The sequence below is a fragment of the Ranitomeya variabilis genome, chromosome 1 (genome assembly GCF_051348905.1).
Source record: "Ranitomeya variabilis isolate aRanVar5 chromosome 1, aRanVar5.hap1, whole genome shotgun sequence".
NCBI lineage: Eukaryota > Metazoa > Chordata > Amphibia > Anura > Dendrobatidae > Ranitomeya > Ranitomeya variabilis.
The window spans coordinates 866,128,614-866,147,932 of NC_135232.1; the positions used below are offsets into that span (position 1 = coordinate 866,128,614).

The 19,319-nt window shown below is 42.2% G+C and overlaps 1 protein-coding gene across 2 annotated transcripts in view; it reads right to left on the bottom strand.

Annotated features, from left to right (window-relative positions):
- Positions 1-19,319, bottom strand: part of UNC5C (unc-5 netrin receptor C) — a 530,679-nt gene that overhangs the window by 24,648 nt on the left and 486,712 nt on the right. For both annotated transcript variants that reach the window (XM_077277392.1, XM_077277402.1), the window contains one exon: positions 1,709-1,877. In XM_077277392.1, coding sequence (XP_077133507.1) covers positions 1,709-1,877 — 169 coding nt within the window. The remainder of the gene's footprint in view (positions 1-1,708; positions 1,878-19,319) is intronic.

The window sequence follows — 19,319 nt, forward strand, 5'->3', positions numbered from 1 at the left end:
AGATTTGAGAGACCAGACCTGAGTGAAAATCTGTGAGAACAGACTTGAGCGAAGATCAGAGAGACCAGATCTGAGTGACAATCTGAGAGACCAGGCCTGAGTGAAGATCTGAGAGACCACACTCGAGTGAAGATCCGAGAGACCAGACTTGAGAGACCAGACCCGACTGAAGATCAGAGAGACCAGACCAAGTGAAGATCCGAGACACCAGACCTGAGAGAAGATCTGAGAGACCAGACCCAGGTGAAGATCCGAGAGACCAGACCCGAGTGAAGATCCGAGAAACCAGATCAGTAGTGAAGATCTGAGAGACCAGACCCGAGAAAAGATCTGAGAGACAGACTCGAGTGAAGATCCAAGAGACCAGACCCGAGTGAAAATCAGAGAATAGACTCAAGTGAAAAACTCGACCGACCAGACCAGAGTAAAGATCCAAGAGAACAAACCAAAAACAGGCAGAGATGCTTACCTGTCTAAATGGGCCTCAATACAATTGCACTGACAGGGTGCAGCGGACCCAAATAAAATAGCAGATGCACAGGTGCAATACGTAATGAAACAGCCTGCCTTCAATAAGGGTTTGGCCGTGTGGCACACCAATGCACTGAGATACATACTCTGTATGTGGCATGTTCACACAGGGAATGCAAAGCATCCGGCTCCAGCCTATTAATGACGCCCTATGGCGGGCTGCCCAGTGCTAAAATGCATCCCGTGTGAACAGAGGCCCCAGTGTACAGAACCATTTGGGCCCAACTGCACCCCGAAAAAAATTCAACGTGCAAAAAAACCCCAAAACATATCAATATATGTAAGGTATTGTTTGATATTCTGGCAATAATATGTAAGCTGGCAACCCGTGTCAAGGGTCCTTACGTTTGCCAGTCCTACTCTAACATGAAAACCACAAAAAGAGGAAAAAAATCCTCCAATATTCAAGAAAACAAACCAACAACAGGCAGAGATGCTTACCTGTCTAAATGGGTCTCAATACAATTGCAGTAACAGGATGCAGAGGACCCAAGTAAAATGGCAACATAAAGATCCAAGAGACCAAACCTGAATGCTGACCCACAAGACCAGACACAGAGATGAGAGACTCAAGTCCAGGTTGCTGGAGAGGGACATTTGTATGAGCCACACCTCTGATGCAAATGTACGATACACGTGGGGGGGGAAAGAGTTGGGGCGATGCTTCAGGAAATGAAGGCAGCCAGGGTGTCGGGTGTATCGAGTGACCCAACAATGCAAAACTTGTGGCCTAACGGTGAGTAATGTAGGCTCCTGTAGGGGCCTATATGGCACTTCATATCAGTCGGGGAGTGGCGAAGAGGGCGTTATTGACAGTGACGCACCCTAGGTTGAGGAACAAGGACCGAGAAGTACTCATGACAATAGGTGCTTAGTTGTGAATGTAGAGTGGTGGTGTATAAATAATATTGTATGTTGTATTATATAAATACCCTGTTTAGCCATAGTATCGTGTTAATAATTTGCCATATTTCACTGTATTGCCACTATTCATTTTGTTATTGTTATTTGATATTGTGCCACAGGCACCAGGTACCTGTATAATGGTGTTAATCAAAGAAATAATTGTTAGTTAAGTACCACTGTCTCCTCATTATCTGTGCCATTGCATCTGGGTACCTGTAGATAGATAGATACTGGTTAGATAGATGGTGAGATAAAAAATGACATGTCTCACCTCCCACTGTCCTTGCACAGACTGTTCTTTAAGTTGTATCTTCCAATCTTCTTCGTTTGTTTCTGTACAATGGTGCATTGTTATTATGACCGGTCTTGTCATCAATGCGCCAGGTGGTCCACAGGATACTACCGGGGTCAGGAGCGTTTGACTGTCTTCTATGGGTGGTCTGTAGTAAACAATTCATCAGTTAGAACCTCTGCGGTATAGAAATCTTTAAAATCAATCAATAACCAAGTCTTACATTTACTGGTTTGGTATCTAGTGCCAATTGTGCCCCCCAACTAAACATTAGGGGGACCTGGCACAGTACAATGTCACTTCTCCATAAAGCAGCATGTTTCTGTAATATTGTTATTTTGTGTAGAAATGAAGGGTGGGGATGTCAGCAGATGCACAATACAATTATTCATGGAGGATGGATTCTGGTGTAGCACACGTAATTTACTGACTTTCCCTGTTTACATCTGAGGCATCCGAGGAGGTTTAAGCCTGCATCCCTGTAGTGAATGGGTCTAAGATCACGGCGAGTCCCTGCTACGTGTGTAATCCTCAGCCGGGCACAGACCATCAGTTACATAAGAAGCCAAGCATCAATAAGTCTGTAAATCAGATGAAAGCAGTGCATGTCTACCGGCAGCTGCGGCTCATCACTGCGACATTCTTCCATCTGCGGTGCCATATCACATATTGAACACTTTTATCTAAAATGTGACTATTGTCTGAAAATTCCTTTGCAGCCAAACACTATTTTCCTTTAAATGGCCTCTAATTTGCAGCCTTTCATTTCTACGTGAGTCATACATTAGGCTTCTTGTTTTCATTTATTTTGTCTAGACCATAATTAATTCTGTGTTTTTCCATAGATAATACGGATTTCTGTCTGACTCCAGTAACTTTAGTGTCGCAGGAGCTTTCCTCTTACATACTGCAGAGAACAAATCTGAAAAAGCATCTAGTGCATCGTGTGTAATCGTCAGCTGTGACTGCTATAGCAGACATAACACAAACATCAGTATATCCCAGAGGTCATCTAACCAGTGCTAAGGATAAATGATAAAAATGCTTGTAGACATAGCAAATATGGAGAGGCAATAGCGTGCAGAGCACTGTGACAACCATGACTTACAGAACCTTACTAAAGTATCAGAAATAAACCGGAAAGATGATATAATAAACCAATTATTATGACACGATGAAGAGGCCCTGTCCCTCGCTATAGTTATCTCAGTTATTTTTTACTTGGCCTAAATGCTGATCTACTGAATCTGGCGTTTTTTTAAATTATTTTTTATTCATGTTCAAAAAGAAAAGAAAAACAGATTGCCGCACCAACCGCTAGTGAAAACAACTATGCATCTATGTGTCAGATATCCAGCGTATATGCCAATTGCAGAACTTGGGTGCTGCCACAGAAAAATAGTTCATGAAATAGCAAAAAATGTAGAAAGAAGTGGGCACTCACCATCTGCTAATGTTTAGTCTTTATTGTGCCACATGTCAATTGCAGGAATAGCAGGGAGAAACGTGATATAATAAGACGACGGCCGTTTCGCGCTTCCACAGGTCTTTCTCCCTGCTATTCCTGCAATTGACATGTGGCACAATAAAGACTGAACATTAGCAGATGGTGAGTGCCCACTTCTTTCTATTATTCATGTGCTTTTTCTTTCCTGACATAAGGCCCCCTCTACCCTGTATATAAATCTAGACTTCTTAGCCGAGGGGACATGGTCTTCAACTGTTATTCTTCTGGAAGACCATGCTACCTTGGGCTAACAAGACTAGATTTACATACAGAGAGGAGGTGGCCATAACTCTGGAATGGAGGGGTGCAAGAACATGAAAATAAAAAAAGTGACATTCAGGAAATTAACTGTATTTAGACCAGGTTAAAAAATATGTATATTATTGTAAAGTGAAAACTCTTCTTTAATACACATGATAAAATGCAGTGGTTGTTCTAAAGCACTATTGTGTACTAAAAAAATGTCTTCAGTGCTCTTATCCCCTCAAATACAACAAGTTACAATTTGGGCATTGCCTCGGGCTACTTCTAGGTTTAGATAACTGTGATCCCCAGAACCACCATGTCATGTGAAGACCTAGGATTCATACACATCGATGGGAAAACAATGAGAATAGAAATATAAAAAACAGGACTTAATACATGTTCTGAATGTAAACACTAGAAATAAGATCATTAGATGGCACTGACTCTCTTTAAACTTAGAGAATTTGCTAGAACAATGCAAAAGATCTAGAAGACTCAAATGTTTATGGACCCAAGACAATATTAAAAGACAAGTACAGCAAAACCTATTAATAGGACCACACGTTGAAGAACACCACCCCCATCTAGAGCAGACATAGTTCCTCCATCTTGTCTGTTATCACATCCCTTTTTGAGAAATCACCCTGATGATATATTTTTTTAAACATTTGGGCGATCATCTCTTGAACATTTTACTCAAATCATATCCATTAATGTTGGATCCACAATATTGCTACCACTATATATCCCTTGTTGAAAAAGACTGGAATTTTAAGGGATATCCTTAGGATAAGCCAATAATTTTAACTTTGAGAGAGGCCGACTCTTGGCACTCTTGTGTAATCCCTGTTTGCAAGCAACAGGATTTGGGTGCCCTTCAATGATTCCAATTCTTCATACTGCACAATGCCATACATACAGTAGTCACCATACATAGAGCACCATTACCAATTCACATGAATTATTTACGGGGGGCTTTCAAAAGTCTGCCCTTTAGCAATCTAGTACTGTATAATAACTTTGGCAGGGATCCAAATGTTTGTTGTTGTTTTTCTTTCCTTATTTTATGTATATACAGTATGCACACGTGGTCAAAATTGTTGCCTCAAAAGGTTGTGCAGCAAAATTTTAAGTTAAGGGTACCAACATTTCTGTCCAGGCCTATTTCATGAGTTTTATTTTACGTTTTTTTTTTAATTGGTTGATGTGGAAGCATGGTTGAAAAGCAATGTCTGACTTTCACTTGTTCATTTTCATAGATCTTTTATTTATTATTGCTTTTGTCAGATTCAAGTTATTTCTATGATCATTGTGGGTTTTGCTGTCATTAAACGAGGGGTGCCAACAATTTTGACCACGTGTGTATATCTTCTCTTTGACTGTTTGGGGCATTGATGGCTATTTATGCTGATTCAATGTAATCACTAATATTTCCTAAAGTTAGGAACAGTCTTCTGTGCCCACAGAACTCTATAAGAGAGTACCTAAAGTACTCCAGATCCTCCAGGATTGCATGTAGGAGGTTAATAGTCCAATCAAGTCAACACTGCGAGTGGGTTGGTTTCATCCTCCATACACCGATACACCATGTGACACAGTTAGACTTTTTGAATCCTGGTGTCATACACTCCCACCACACTTTGTACTTGGCATAACACAGTATATGAGTTTTATGAAGAATGGTTTTTATAATTTAACTGTTTTGTCCACATACCAATCACTTGTGACAGGTAAATTCTATTACATTTTTCTAGTGGAACTAATTCAATGAGATATATTCCAACCTGGACAAGCAGCATGGAAAATATATTTTCTCCATATGACTCCATGTGTTTGCGCCTTGGACTTTGTCCCTTCCTACCTTAATCATCTATGGGGACATAAGGGGATATTAGTGAAAAATTTTACCTTGCAGGTAAAATATGAGCCATCTTGTTATATTTCAGAGACAATGTTTTCTGCAGAGTAAATCCCGGAGTTGTATCGTTCTTAAAATAAATCCAATATGCTATATGTATTTCATTGACCAATTGTGTGTACACACAATTTACAATAACAGGGCAAAGCATTATAAACTGTGGTGCTTTGTTCTTTTTGACATAATCAATTTATAATAGGACAGGACTTGGGATATATCCCTATGACAACTGAAAGATTGCAAAGGTTACATCTATAGAATGGATGCTATTGAATATATATCTACTTTCTGCAATATGTACAAAGGCTGATTGTGGAGGGACAAAACATGAAGTGGCTTTAGTTTTGTATTCCGTTTGATGTCCTGCATTAAATGCAGAATGCCTTTTGCCCTCTTACTTTTAGGTGTATTTTATGACATTTTTAGCTCAAGTGGCTTTCTCTCTCTTTGTTATAATGCAAACAGTCTTTTTTAAAGACCATCATGACCCCAACGCCACTTCTACAGTGGAGACAGTCACTTGAGAGATCATCTTGACAAGTGTATAGCAGAGTGACGATCACCAGGGATCACATTCAGTGGCAGCCACACATTACAAGAACATGAAATTATACTGTGGCATGAGCCTGTAGCAGAATGTCAGAAATGTCATGCTATGAAGAGGAAAGCCTTCTTTGCCAAAGTTAGGAATACGAAACCAAAAAGTATAAAATCATGGTCAAATGGAAAACTAAAATGGTACTAAAATGGGACTGTGCCACTTGAAGTATCATTTCTGACAATTTAGAATGCCTTTGAAGTCAAGGAAAAATCACACAACACTTAATTTTGAAGGCCTTACATCCATACTGAAACATTGGAAATAGAAACGAGTGGATCAGTAACATTCAAATTTGCATGTTTTCACAGATTTTACTGGGAAATTTGATTTGCATAGAAGTTATTATTTCCAAATTTAATGTCCTATATTATACAAGGAGATTCACTCTCTTTTTTACCTGGAAAAATTGCTGTAACTTCTAAAAGAGACAATCTATTGTACATACCGTTCGTATCCAAGCCTGTCTGCATGAGCCATTCCATATTGTTGAATGTATTCCGCAGGACATCTGAGATCATAGCCTGAATTTTTCACTGTGTGTTCTCTTGGAGTGCCTGTAATGTTCATGACTTGTTACTGTGACTCGACCCTTCAAACGGCCCAAACGGAAAAAATCCAGAAATAACTATATCTTATCTATGGATTGGGCTCTTCCAATTTCTGAATAAACTTTCTTGGCTGTTTGCTGACATAAGGAATACAACATCATTGTCTCCTGGGAAAGCCTGTGCAACTTGAATTGTTTCCTCAGATATTTTCGGATGTCCTCCATCATGCCTATCCAGTAATATTCCTGTACGTTCCAGCTTATTCACTAATGACAGAATACCTGGTTTGGACGACTTCCACACTTCTTTAGAAACTCACTTTGGCACCTCTTTAAAGAGTAAGTTTTCTAATGAGTTTTCACAAAAACAAACTCCTTTAATCTGTATCTGTACATTGTTCACAAAAGAAGGAATTCGGCAGGAGTGAAATGCAAGCACCACACCTAAGTTGCCAACACGCAGAAAGGCGTGCAGCAAGTCTATCTCATAGTGGAGATGACCAGTGGAGCGACAAGCTGACTAGACTACCCAGTGCAAGGATGTTTCTCATCGCTGACTCTGAGGTTCATTGCGGTCTCATTTCTCATGAGCAAAAGTATGAATGGTACAAATTTCAGTACAGTTGACAGTCTCTTTAAGAAGTTACAGCAATGTTTCAGTAAAGTAGTGAGTGAATCATCCTGTACATGCAGTCTATCCAGACCTTAGAAGATAATAAATGTAAGATGTAAAAAATAAGCAAAATACTTAGATGCTATGTGATAGATGCATAGAGAACTGCACAGTAAGCAGGCAATAGCAGGGGTTGCCATAATGGTAAGCAATGAGGTGGGTATGTTTATTTTGTTTTTAACCTTTTGCCAACCCGCTACTGTTCAGCAAGTGCAAGTCGCAAGCAGCTTGCCACCATTTTGCTGAATTCACATACTGTATAGCTGGATAGAAAATATATATTTTCTCAAGAGTGGAGATTTTTGTAAAGAATGAGTAGAATTTAATTCTACTCAAATAAATTTGCCCATCCCTAATTGGGAATCATTTACCTATCTATATTCCAAATGTCAGCATTGACTATCTAAACCACGAGTCACATTATCATCAACACCTGCTTGATATTTACCCATTGCTCACATGGGACCAACCCTAAACAATCCGAAATCCAGATCACATAATTGATTAACGCTTTCTGTTTACTTTGGCAATTTAAAAACCAGGTAAACAAATGTACAAAAAAGTGACACTGGGGGACAGTTATTAAGCCTAAAGTACTGTATGGTGATCTTACTGAAAACTCGCTGATGCATGTCTTTTACTAAATTACATTGCGTATGCTGAAAATACAAATAATAATAATAATCTTTATTTTTATATAGCGCTAACATATTACGCAGCGCTTTACACTTTACAGACATTATCATCGCTGTCCCCAATGAGGCTCACAATCTAAATTCCCTATCAGTATGTTTTTGGAAAGTGGAAGGAAACCGGAGAACCCGGAGGAAACCCACGCAAACACGGGGAGAACATACAAACTCCTTGCAGATGTTGTCCTTGGTGGGATTTGAAATCTCCCCCAGCCATAGCTTGTCACATATTGCAGTACAGTTTATGCCATTATCTGATTTAAACTATAATGCTGTTTGGCCAAACATTCCCTGCCCTATCCGCTAAGGTTTGCCTACTTTTTAAAAGTGCTATGAGTGGTGGAGAGTGTTTAAAAGTCACAAATGGGATAGAAATGCTGTGCACCCTAAATTGTAACTTTTTTTTGCAACACTTTCTGGTGTAACGCAACAATAAATGTCCACCAATGTCTTTAATCTACTAAATAATTGTCTAAGGGTCACTTCCGTCTTTCTGTCTGTCTGTCTGTCACAGAAATCCCAAGTTGCTGATTGGTTGTGGTCAAACGGCCACGACCAATCAGCGACGGGCACAGTGCAGCCGTGAAATGGCTGCTCCCTACTCCCCTGCCGTCAGTGCCCACTCCATACTCCCCTCCAGTCAGCACTCACACAGGGTTAATGGCAGCGTTAACGGACCGCGTTATGCCGTGGTGTAACGCAGTCCGTTAACGCTGCTATTAACCCTGTGTGACCAACTTTTTACTATTGATGCTACCTATGCAGCATCAATAGTAAAAGATTTAATGTTAAAAATAATAAAAAAAAATAAAAAGTCATTATATACTCACCTTCCGGCGCCTTTCCCGCTCCTCGCGACTGTCCGGTCCATGCATTGCGGTCTCGCGAGATGATGACGTAGCGGTCTCGCGAGACCGCTATGTCATCATCTCGCAAGACCGCAATGCATTCTATGCATTCATACTATGTGTCTGGGCAAAATACTACGTGTCTGTGCTATATACTACATGACTGGGCAATAGACTATGTGGCTGGGCAATATACTATGTAGCTGGGCAGTATACTACGTGTCTGTGCTATATACTACGTGGCTGGACAATATACTATGTGTCTGTGCTATATACTACGTGGGCTGTGCTATATACTACGTGGCTGGGCAATACACTACGTGTCTGTGCTATATACTATGTGGCTGTGTTATATACTACGTGGGCTGTGCTATATACTATGTGGCTGTGTTATATACTACATGGCCTGTGTTATATACTACATGGGCTGTGCTATATACTATGTGGCTGGGCAATATACTACATGGCTGTGCTATATACTACGTGGCTGTGTTATATACTATGTGGGTTGTGTTTTATGCTACTTGGCTCTGCTATATTTCTCTGCTGTATCTGTGCATCATGAATCGTGGTATGTGTTAAAGAGGGGGGCCCACTGAGACTCTTTTGTCCGGGGCCCTCAAAACCCTGGCTTCACTGATTGGTCACGGCCGGCCATGAACAATCAGCAACGGACTGCGTTATGCTGTGGTGTAACGCAGTCCGTTAACGCTGCTATTAACTCTGTGTGACCAACTTAAAAAAAAATAAAAAGTCATTATATACTCACCTTCTGGCGCCTTTCCCGCTCCTCGCGACTGTCCGGTCCATGCATTGCGGTCTCGCGAGATGATGACGTAGCGGTCTCGCGAGACCGCTATGTCATCATCTCGCAAGACCACAATGCATTCTTGGGACCGGAGTGTCGCGAGGAGCATCGGTAAACACCTGGGCTGGATCCGGGGGCCGACAGAAGGTGAGTATATAACTATTTTTTATTTTAATTCTTTTTTTAACAGTGATATGGTGCCCACATTGCTATATACTACATGGGCTGTGTTAGATACTGCATGGGCTGTGTTATATACTACATCTCTGTGCTATATACTATGTGGGCTGTGCTATATACTACGTGGCTGTGGTATATATTACGTGGCTGGGCAATATACTACATTGCTGTGCTCCATACTACATGGCCTGGGTTATATACTGCATGGGCAGTGCTATATACTACATCTCTGTGCTATATACTACGTGACTGTGCTATATACTATATCTCTGTGCTATATAGTACGTGGCTGTGCTATATACTAAGTGTCTAGGCAATATACTATGTGTCTGTGCTATATACTATGTGGCTGGGCAAAATACTACGTGTCTGTGCTATATACTTCATGGCTGGGCAATATACTATGTGGCTGGGCAATATACTATGTAGCTGGGCAGTATACTACGTGTCTGTGCTATATACTACGTGGCTGGGCAATATACTACGTGTCTGTGCTATATACTACGTGGCTGGGCAATATACTACATGGCTGGGCAATATACTATGTGTCTGTGCTATATACTATGTGGCTGTGTTATATACTACGTGGGCTGTGCTATATACTATGTGGCTGTGTTATATACTACGTGGCCTGTGTTATATACTACATGGGCTGTGCTATATACTATGTGACTGGGCAATATACTATGTGGCTGTGCTATATACTACGTGGCTGTGTTATATACTACGTGGGTTGTGTTTTATGCTACTTGGCTCTGCTATATTTCTCTGCTGTATCTGTGCATCATGAATCGTGGTATGTGTTAAAGAGGGGGGCCCACTGAGACTCTTTTGTCCGGGGCCCTCAAAAACCTGGCTTCACTGATTGGTCACGGGCGGCCACGAACAAACAGCGACAGTCGAAGTCCGCCCGCGAATTGGTGCGGAATTTGAACCACGCTTCGCTAATTGGTCGCAGCCGGCCGGCCGAATCCTGTGTATAAATTGCATTATTCTGAAAACTTCATAAATAAACTACATGCATATTCTAGAATACCCGATGCGTTAGAATTGGGCCACCATGTAGTCATTGCATAATCATATAATATAATATGTTTATGTAAAAAGGTGGTGGTATTAAGATAGCTTATCCTTGTTCTAGGCATCCTCTATGATGAGCTTTCATTGTGGAGAGCAGTAGTGTTGCTTTGCTTGTATTCCATATGATAGGGGGCCATGGACCCTGAGGAAATATTGCAGGGTTCATCTGATCATTTCCATGTATTTGAATGAAAAATACTAAAGGTATCAAAAGCAGGTATTAATGTTGTGTGCCTACTAGTGTTGAGCATTCCGATACTGCAAATATCGGGTATCGGCCGATATTCGCTGTATCGGAATTCCGATACCGAGTTCCGATATTTTTGTGATATCGGAAATCGGAATCGGAAGTTCCTATAACTTCCCAGGCGTGTGCGGTGCGTATGGTTCCCAGGGTCTGGAGGAGAGGAGACTCTCTTTCAGGCCCTGGGATCCATATTCATGTAAAAAATAAAGAATAAAAATAAAAAATATGGATATACTCACCCCTCCGACGGACCCTGGACCTCAGCGGTGCAACCGGCAGCCTCCGTTCCTAAGAATGCAGTGAGTGTAGGACCTGCGATGATGTCGCGGTCTTGTGATTGGTCGCGTGACCGCTCATGTGACCGCTCATGTGACCGCGACGTCATCGAAGGTCCTTCACTCACTGCATTCTTAGGAACGGAGGCAGACGCTTGCAGCGGTGACAGCCAGGGCTCGTCCGAGGGTGGATATTTTTTATTTTTATTCTTTATTTTTTACATGAATATGGATCCCAGGGCCTGAAGGAGAGTTTCCTCTCCTTCAGACCCTGGGAACCATCCAGGATCACTTCCGATATTTGTGTCCCATTGACTTGTATTGGTATCGGGTATCTGTATCGGCGATATCCGATATTTTTTGGATATCGGCCGATCCAATCCGATACCGATACTTTCAAATATCGGAAGGTATCATTCAACACTAGTGCCTACACATTTTATAAAGCGGGGCTGTTCATTTACTTTGTATAGTGACTGCATCATTATGCCAATTGCATTGTGACAAAAAATATTTGTACTGAGATTAAAGTTTTAAGATTGTTACATCGATAATAATAATAATATTAAGCATTCATAAATAAAACCATTGCATCAATGGTTATACAGTGGGTACACTGTACCCAAGTAAGAATAGTGTAGCAGATAAAATGACTATATGGTATATTGCTGACACAACAAAATTGTACAGTAATTAGCTAAGGCTAAGTACACATTAGCGTATCTGTGTGCAGCGTATCATCTGCATGCACAAACACATGCCAAAACGCATGCAAACGCATGGTTACGCTGCGTTTTTTATCCGCATCAGCTTACGTATGACGCCAAAAAAAAACACTTCGTGTTCATGCGTTTGTATGCATTTATGCCTGCGTTTGCGTTGTTCATGTTCGATATTTCCAGGAGGGAATCTCAATTGGCATGTCTCAATCAGTTCCTGAACATGCGCAGTCCGAAGTACGCATCGCATCGAACGCATGCTAACATACTAATGTAATTCCATAGACAGTAATGCGTTGTTTTGATGTACTCATCCACATGCGCATGCCTGCGCGTATTTGACACATCAAAAAATGAACATGTTGCGTTTGCCGCACACCGCAAAATGATGCATGTGGGCGCATCCACATGCGAACTGATGCAAACATATGTCCCTGTGTACATAATGTTAAATATATGTACGCAAGAAGCATGCGGATCGGTATGCAGGCATACACTGCGCTCACATATGCTAATGTGGATCCGGCCTAACCATACCGCCAAATGTCAGTGCTATATAGTGCCCAAAAAGCTGTCAGTACCATGCAAAGTGCAAATATAATTGTGCCTGGTCCAAATAACGGTACTCATACCCTTCAATGGAAGGCCCAGGATATTTGCCCCTTTTTTGCCCTTTCTATAATATGATTCTAGCAGACAAGATGAACAATTGGCCTTACAATTGAATGAGTCAAATCCTCCCACATGTGGCTCCATGGCTTAAAGGAGTTGTCAACCCCTTCTCACTCTGAATGTTTTCCCACATTAAAATAAAACAATCTTTACTCAACTCTCGTACCGATGCCGTTCCAGCGGTGTCGGCACTCACGTCCTAGGACTCACATGAGGTTGTTACGTCGTGTGAGCCCTGAGCTCAATCAGCCCTGGTACTACTGTCCCTGACTTCAGACGTATAACTAATCAAGGGGAAGTGAGTGACATAGTGCACAGGACTCACATGACATAACAACCTCACGTGAGCCCTTTGAACGCATGTGCCGACGCCGTTTGAACAGTGCTGGCATGGGATATGAGTATAGGGGTTTTAACATTAACGTGTGAAAATATTCAGAGTGAGAAGGGGCTGTCCTAATAGATAACAACCCCTTTAAACTATCTAAATGATTAACTAATTGTGGGTGCCCCCTTAGCTCAACATTGACTAATATGACACAAAAAAAGAGTTGCCTAAAGTGGCCATCACTAAGCAAGGCCTCCTTCACAAGTCTGTTTTTTTGCGACTGTATGTGGTCCGTTTTTTAAGGACTGCAAATACGGACACACGCACACCCATTGTATTCAGTGGTAGTGCGCACATGTCAGTCCGTGTGAAAAACCTACAGGCATGTCATTTTTTTACGCCCACCATGGCCAAAATTCATGCCACACACGTGTACATTGATGATACATTAATGATATCTGGTGTGTGAGCAAATTACTTGTTATGTCTATTGTATGATTATTTTATGTCTCTTGATAGGGGATATTTCCTATATTATCTTTTTATGTGCACATTAGCTGAGTATATATGATTAATACGCACGTATTACATGATATGTTTGTTACTCAGCACGTGCAATATTTACACTATACTATTATGTCTATTGTGAGGACGCCTTTCATTACTCACCCACTACTGTATGAATTTGTGTCTGTATTTTGTACTTTCTTATAATCTTCTACTATCTACCAAAGTATAAAATTTGTTAAATCTATAAATGACTGTTTCAGTCCTGGTATTCTTTGTTGCTTTTTGGATTTAAAAGGGACAAATGGATTAACTTCTCGTTGGACAGGTGAGGAATATGGGTTTTTATTATTTTTTCTCTTTTACAGGGTACATGGACATTGATCGATTAACTTCTCTCCGAACAGGTGAATAAGACTTTGCTTTGTTATTTTTTTATTTTTTCACAAATAAATGGGTAAAATGGGGTGAGCTTATTTCAAATAAAGAACTTTATTCAGGGTGTGTTTTTTTTTACAATTTGATTACGGGGTTAGTAATGGGGCCAACTTATAGATGTTTCTCTATTACTAACCCTTGGGCTTGATGTCAGTTGCCATTACAAAGCTGACATTAACCCCAATACTATTTACCCCACTTGCCACCTCACCAAGGCTAGTGTGAAGAGCAAGGCTAGTGACAGATTTGGCACATCTTATAATAGCACCATTTCTGGGGCGGCTGAGGGCTGATGTTGGTAGCCTGGGAGGGGGAGTCAATATCCCTGGTCCCTTCCCACACTATTAATATCGACCCTCAGCTGTCTGTTTAGCCTTTGCTGGTTTGAATTTATAGGAGGACCCTATAAATATTTTTCTGGGGTCCGAGTGTAAAATAACCAGTAAAGTCTAAGCAAACAACTGTGAGCTGTTATCAATAGACTGGAAAGCATTTGGGATATTGTCCTGTTTCTCAGATTATTAACATCAGTCCCCAGCCGTAGACTTTCCTTTGCTGCTTATGAAAATTACACAGGAGCCCAAGCTATTTTTTTTAATTTAATTCTTAAGTTTAAACAGGATGTTCATAGAAGATGCTGAATACAACTCCCATCATTGTCACATAGCCATGCTAATCACAGGGAGACCAGGCAACAATCAGGAGAGCTGTTTTCAGCACCCGGCACTTGGGAACAGCTAGCTGTACAGATTTTCCCAGGCACTGGTACGTGTCACACAGGCACACCGATAGCACACGGACGCCACATGGATGTGACACATGGATAGCAAATGGATACACGGATGTCACATCCATACATACAGATGGTGAACTTACACGGACCATGGATCTTACCAGTACTGTTTTTTCCAGGACATGAATCACCAGGACATGTGACGGAGGCCTAAAGGAGAGTGAACTGATGCAAAGCATGCATGTACTTATATTAATGTGAAGCTTCATTCTATAGATTAGGGAATTACATTACCAGCGATTCTTAAATATAACTATATTATGAACATCACACAAGACTCCATTATTAACCATGGTGGCCTGCGGAGATGTCGGTAGCATGTAAATATCTCAATTATATTGCCTTTGAAATAATGAACTGCTCTGGTGTACAAAAGTCTCCTACGAGAAGCTGTTAATGAAGTAGGTCAAAAGGACATTAGCTGGGGAAGTTTAGAGTCGCACATTTCACTATTGGATAGGCTCCCAATGCAGTATATGGTTCGATGAGATGTAAGAAGATTAGACTGTGTCTATAAGCCAATTCATTGTGAAGAATGCATCTGTACTACACAGTCACATGAAAATAATAAGTTTTGGCAGGACTGCCACTTGAATAATAATTTGCCGCATTGATCTAGTCGAATAAAAATAGTCAAGCATATAATTCTGTTACTGAACATGAAGAAGCCGATAGAGTACAGTTTATTCAGCGGAGACATCAGGAAAGAGTTCATCTGGTTAATGTAGTTACTGAGACATCTATTAAAGGAACAGATGTCATTAAAAAAAATTACAAAATTACAGACATAGGATACTTTATTTATCTTGTAGCAATATAATGATTGGGTTTAAAAAGGTTGGCCAATTTATCTTCATTTTAACAAATACTGTACGTTGTGGATAAGATTTTGTGGTACTTGTTAAAATATATAGTAGGTATTACAGATTCTCATCTTGCATTTGTAAGTACAGCTTTCCACAGACTGCACTGCCCACATAATGGCTGCTGGTGGGGGAGCATGTCATCAGACCTGTCCATCAGCCTCCTCCAATTGGAAAACACTGCACATGAACACTGCACACTTGAAGAAGGCCGACCGGACTGGCCACATGCTCCTTTACTAGCAGTCAATTTGAGGGCAGGATTCTGTTCAGTCTGTGTTATGACCCCAATGGCGAGGGTCTCAGAGGAACGTGGAAGTCTGCAGAATACAAAAATCCAGCTCATAGGGCAGTGGTAACTGGGTTGACCATATAGCTACTCCTAACGCCAACACTAGAAGTAGCCGGGGATCATTCCTACGTTGATTCTAGATGACACGCGCCAGCCGGAGAATCTAGCTACCCCTAGTAGAGGAAAACAAAGACCTTTCTTGCCTCCAGAGAAGGGGACCCCAAAGCTGGATAGAAGCCCCCCACAAATAATGACGGTGAGGTAAGAGGAAATGACAAACACAGAAATGAACCAGGTTTAGCACAGAGAGGCCCGCTTACTGATAGCAGAATAAAGAAAGGTAACTTATATGGTCAACAAAAACCCTATCAAAATCCACACTGGAAATTCAAGAACCCCCGAACCGTCTAACGGTCCGGGGGGAGAACACCAGCCCCCTAGAGCTTCCAGCAAAGGTCAGGATATAGATTTGGAACAAGCTGGACAAAAATACAAAACCAAAACAAATAGCAAAAAGCAAAAGGCAGACTTAGCTGATATAACTGGAACCAGGATCAGTAGACAAGAGCACAGCAGACTAGCTCTGATAACTACGTTGCCAGGCATTGAACTGAAGGTCCAGGGAGCTTATATAGCAACACCCCTAACTAACGACCCAGGTGCGGATAAAAGGAATGACAGAAAAACCAGAGTCAAAAAACTAGTAACCACTAGAGGGAGCAAAAAGCAAATTCACAACAGTACCCCCCCCTTAGTGAGGGGTCACCGAACCCTCACCACGACCACCAGGGCGATCAGGATGAGCGGCATGAAAGGCACGAACTAAATCGGCCGCATGAACATCAGAGGCGACCACCCAGGAATTATCCTCCTGACCATAGCCCTTCCACTTGACCAGGTACTGAAGCCTCCGCCTGGAGAGGCGAGAATCCAAGATCTTCTCCACCACGTACTCCAACTCGCCCTCAACCAACACCGGAGCAGGAGGCTCAGCAGAAGGAACTACAGGCACAATGTACCGCCGCAACAAGGACCTATGAAATACATTGTGAATAGCAAACGACACAGGAAGATCCAGACGAAAAGATACAGGATTAAGGATTTCCAATATCTTGTAAGGCCCAATAAAACGAGGTTTAAATTTGGGAGAGGAGACCTTCATAGGAACAAAGCGGGAAGAAAGCCACACCAAATCCCCAACGCGTAGTCGGGGACCCACACCGCGGCGGCGGTTGGCAAAGCGCTGAGCCTTCTCCTGTGACAACTTCAAGTTGTCCACCACATGATTCCAGATCTGCTGCAACCTATCCACCACAGAATCCACCCCAGGACAGTCAGAAGGCTCCACATGACCCGAAGAAAAGCGAGGATGGAAACCAGAGTTGCAGAAAAAAGGCGAAACCAAGGTGGCGGAACTAGCCCGATTATTAAGGGCAAACTCAGCCAACGGCAAGAATGTCACCCAATCGTCCTGATCAGCAGAGACAAAACACCTCAAATAAGCCTCCAAAGTCTGATTGGTTCGCTCCGTCTGTCCATTAGTCTGAGGATGGAAAGCAGACGAAAACGACAAATCAATGCCCATCCTACTACAAAAGGATCGCCAGAACCTGGAAACGAACTGGGATCCTCTGTCTGACACAATATTCTCAGGGATGCCGTGCAAACGAACCACGTTCTGGAAAAACACAGGAACCAGATCGGAAGAGGAAGGCAGCTTAGGCAAAGGAACCAAATGGACCATCTTGGAGAAGCGATCACATATCACCCAGATAACGGACATGCCCTGAGATAGCGGAAGATCAGAAATGAAATCCATGGAGATATGTGTCCAAGGTCTCTTCGGGACAGGCAAGGGCAAGAGCAAACCGCTGGCACGAGAACAGCAAGGCTTAGCTCGAGCACAAGTCCCACAGGACTGCACAAATGACTGCACATCCCTTGACAAGGAAGGCCACCAAAAGGACCTGGCCACCAGATCTCTGGTGCCAAAAATTCCCGGGTGACCTGCCAACACCGAGGAATGAACCTCGGAAATGACTCTGCTGGTCCACTTATCCGGGACAAACAGTCTGTCAGGTGGACAAGACTCAGGCCTATCAGCCTGAAATCTCTGCAACACACGTCGCAGATCCGGAGAAATAGCTGACAAGATAACTCCATCTTTAAGAATACCAACAGGATCAGCGACTCCAGGAGCATCAGGCACAAAGCTCCTAGAAAGAGCATCGGCCTTCACATTCTTTGAACCTGGTAAATACGAGACAACAAAATCAAAGCGGGAGAAAAACAATGACCAGCGGGCCTGTCTCGGATTAAGGCGTTTAGCAGACTCGAGATACATCAGATTTTTGTGATCAGTCAAGACCACCACACGATGCTTAGCACCCTCGAGCCAATGACGCCACTCCTCAAATGCCCATTTCATGGCCAACAACTCCCGATTGCCCACATCATAATTTCGCTCGGCAGGCGAAAATTTCCTAGAGAAAAAGGCACAAGGCTTCATAACAGAGCAACCAGGGCCTCTCTGCGACAAAACGGCCCCTGCCCCAATCTCCGAAGCATCCACCTCAACCTGAAAGGGAAGTGAGACGTCAGGCTGGCACAAAACAGGCGCCGAAGTAAACCGGCGTTTCAACTCCTGGAAAGCCTCCACGGCAGCAGGAGCCCAGTTAGCTACATCGGAGCCCTTCTTGGTCATATCCGTCAAAGGTTTCACAATGCTAGAAAAATTAGCGATAAAACGACGGTAGAAGTTAGCGAAGCCCAAGAACTTCTGAAGACTCTTAACTGACGAGGGCTGAGTCCAATCAAGAATAGCTCGGACCTTGACTGGGTCCATCTCCACAGCAGAAGGGGAAAAAATGAACCCCAAAAAGGGAACCTTCTGTACACCAAAGAGACACTTTGAGCCCTTGACAAACAAAGAATTTTCACGCAAAATTTTAAAGACCAACCTGACCTGCTCCACATGCGAATCCCAATTATCAGAAAAAACCAAAATATCATCCAGATAAACAATCAAAAATTTATCCAGATACTTCCGGAAAATGTCATGCATAAAGGACTGAAAAACTGAAGGCGCATTGGAGAGCCCAAAAGGCATCACCAAGTACTCAAAATGACCTTCGGGCGTATTGAATGCGGTTTTCCATTCATCACCTTGCTTAATGCGCACAAGGTTGTACGCACCACGAAGGTCTATCTTGGTGAACCACTTGGCACCCTTAATCCGGGTAAACAAGTCAGACAACAGCGGTAAAGGATACTGAAATTTGACAGTGATCTTATTTAAAAGCCGATAATCAATACAAGGTCTCAAAGATCCGTCCTTTTTTGCCACAAAAAAGAAT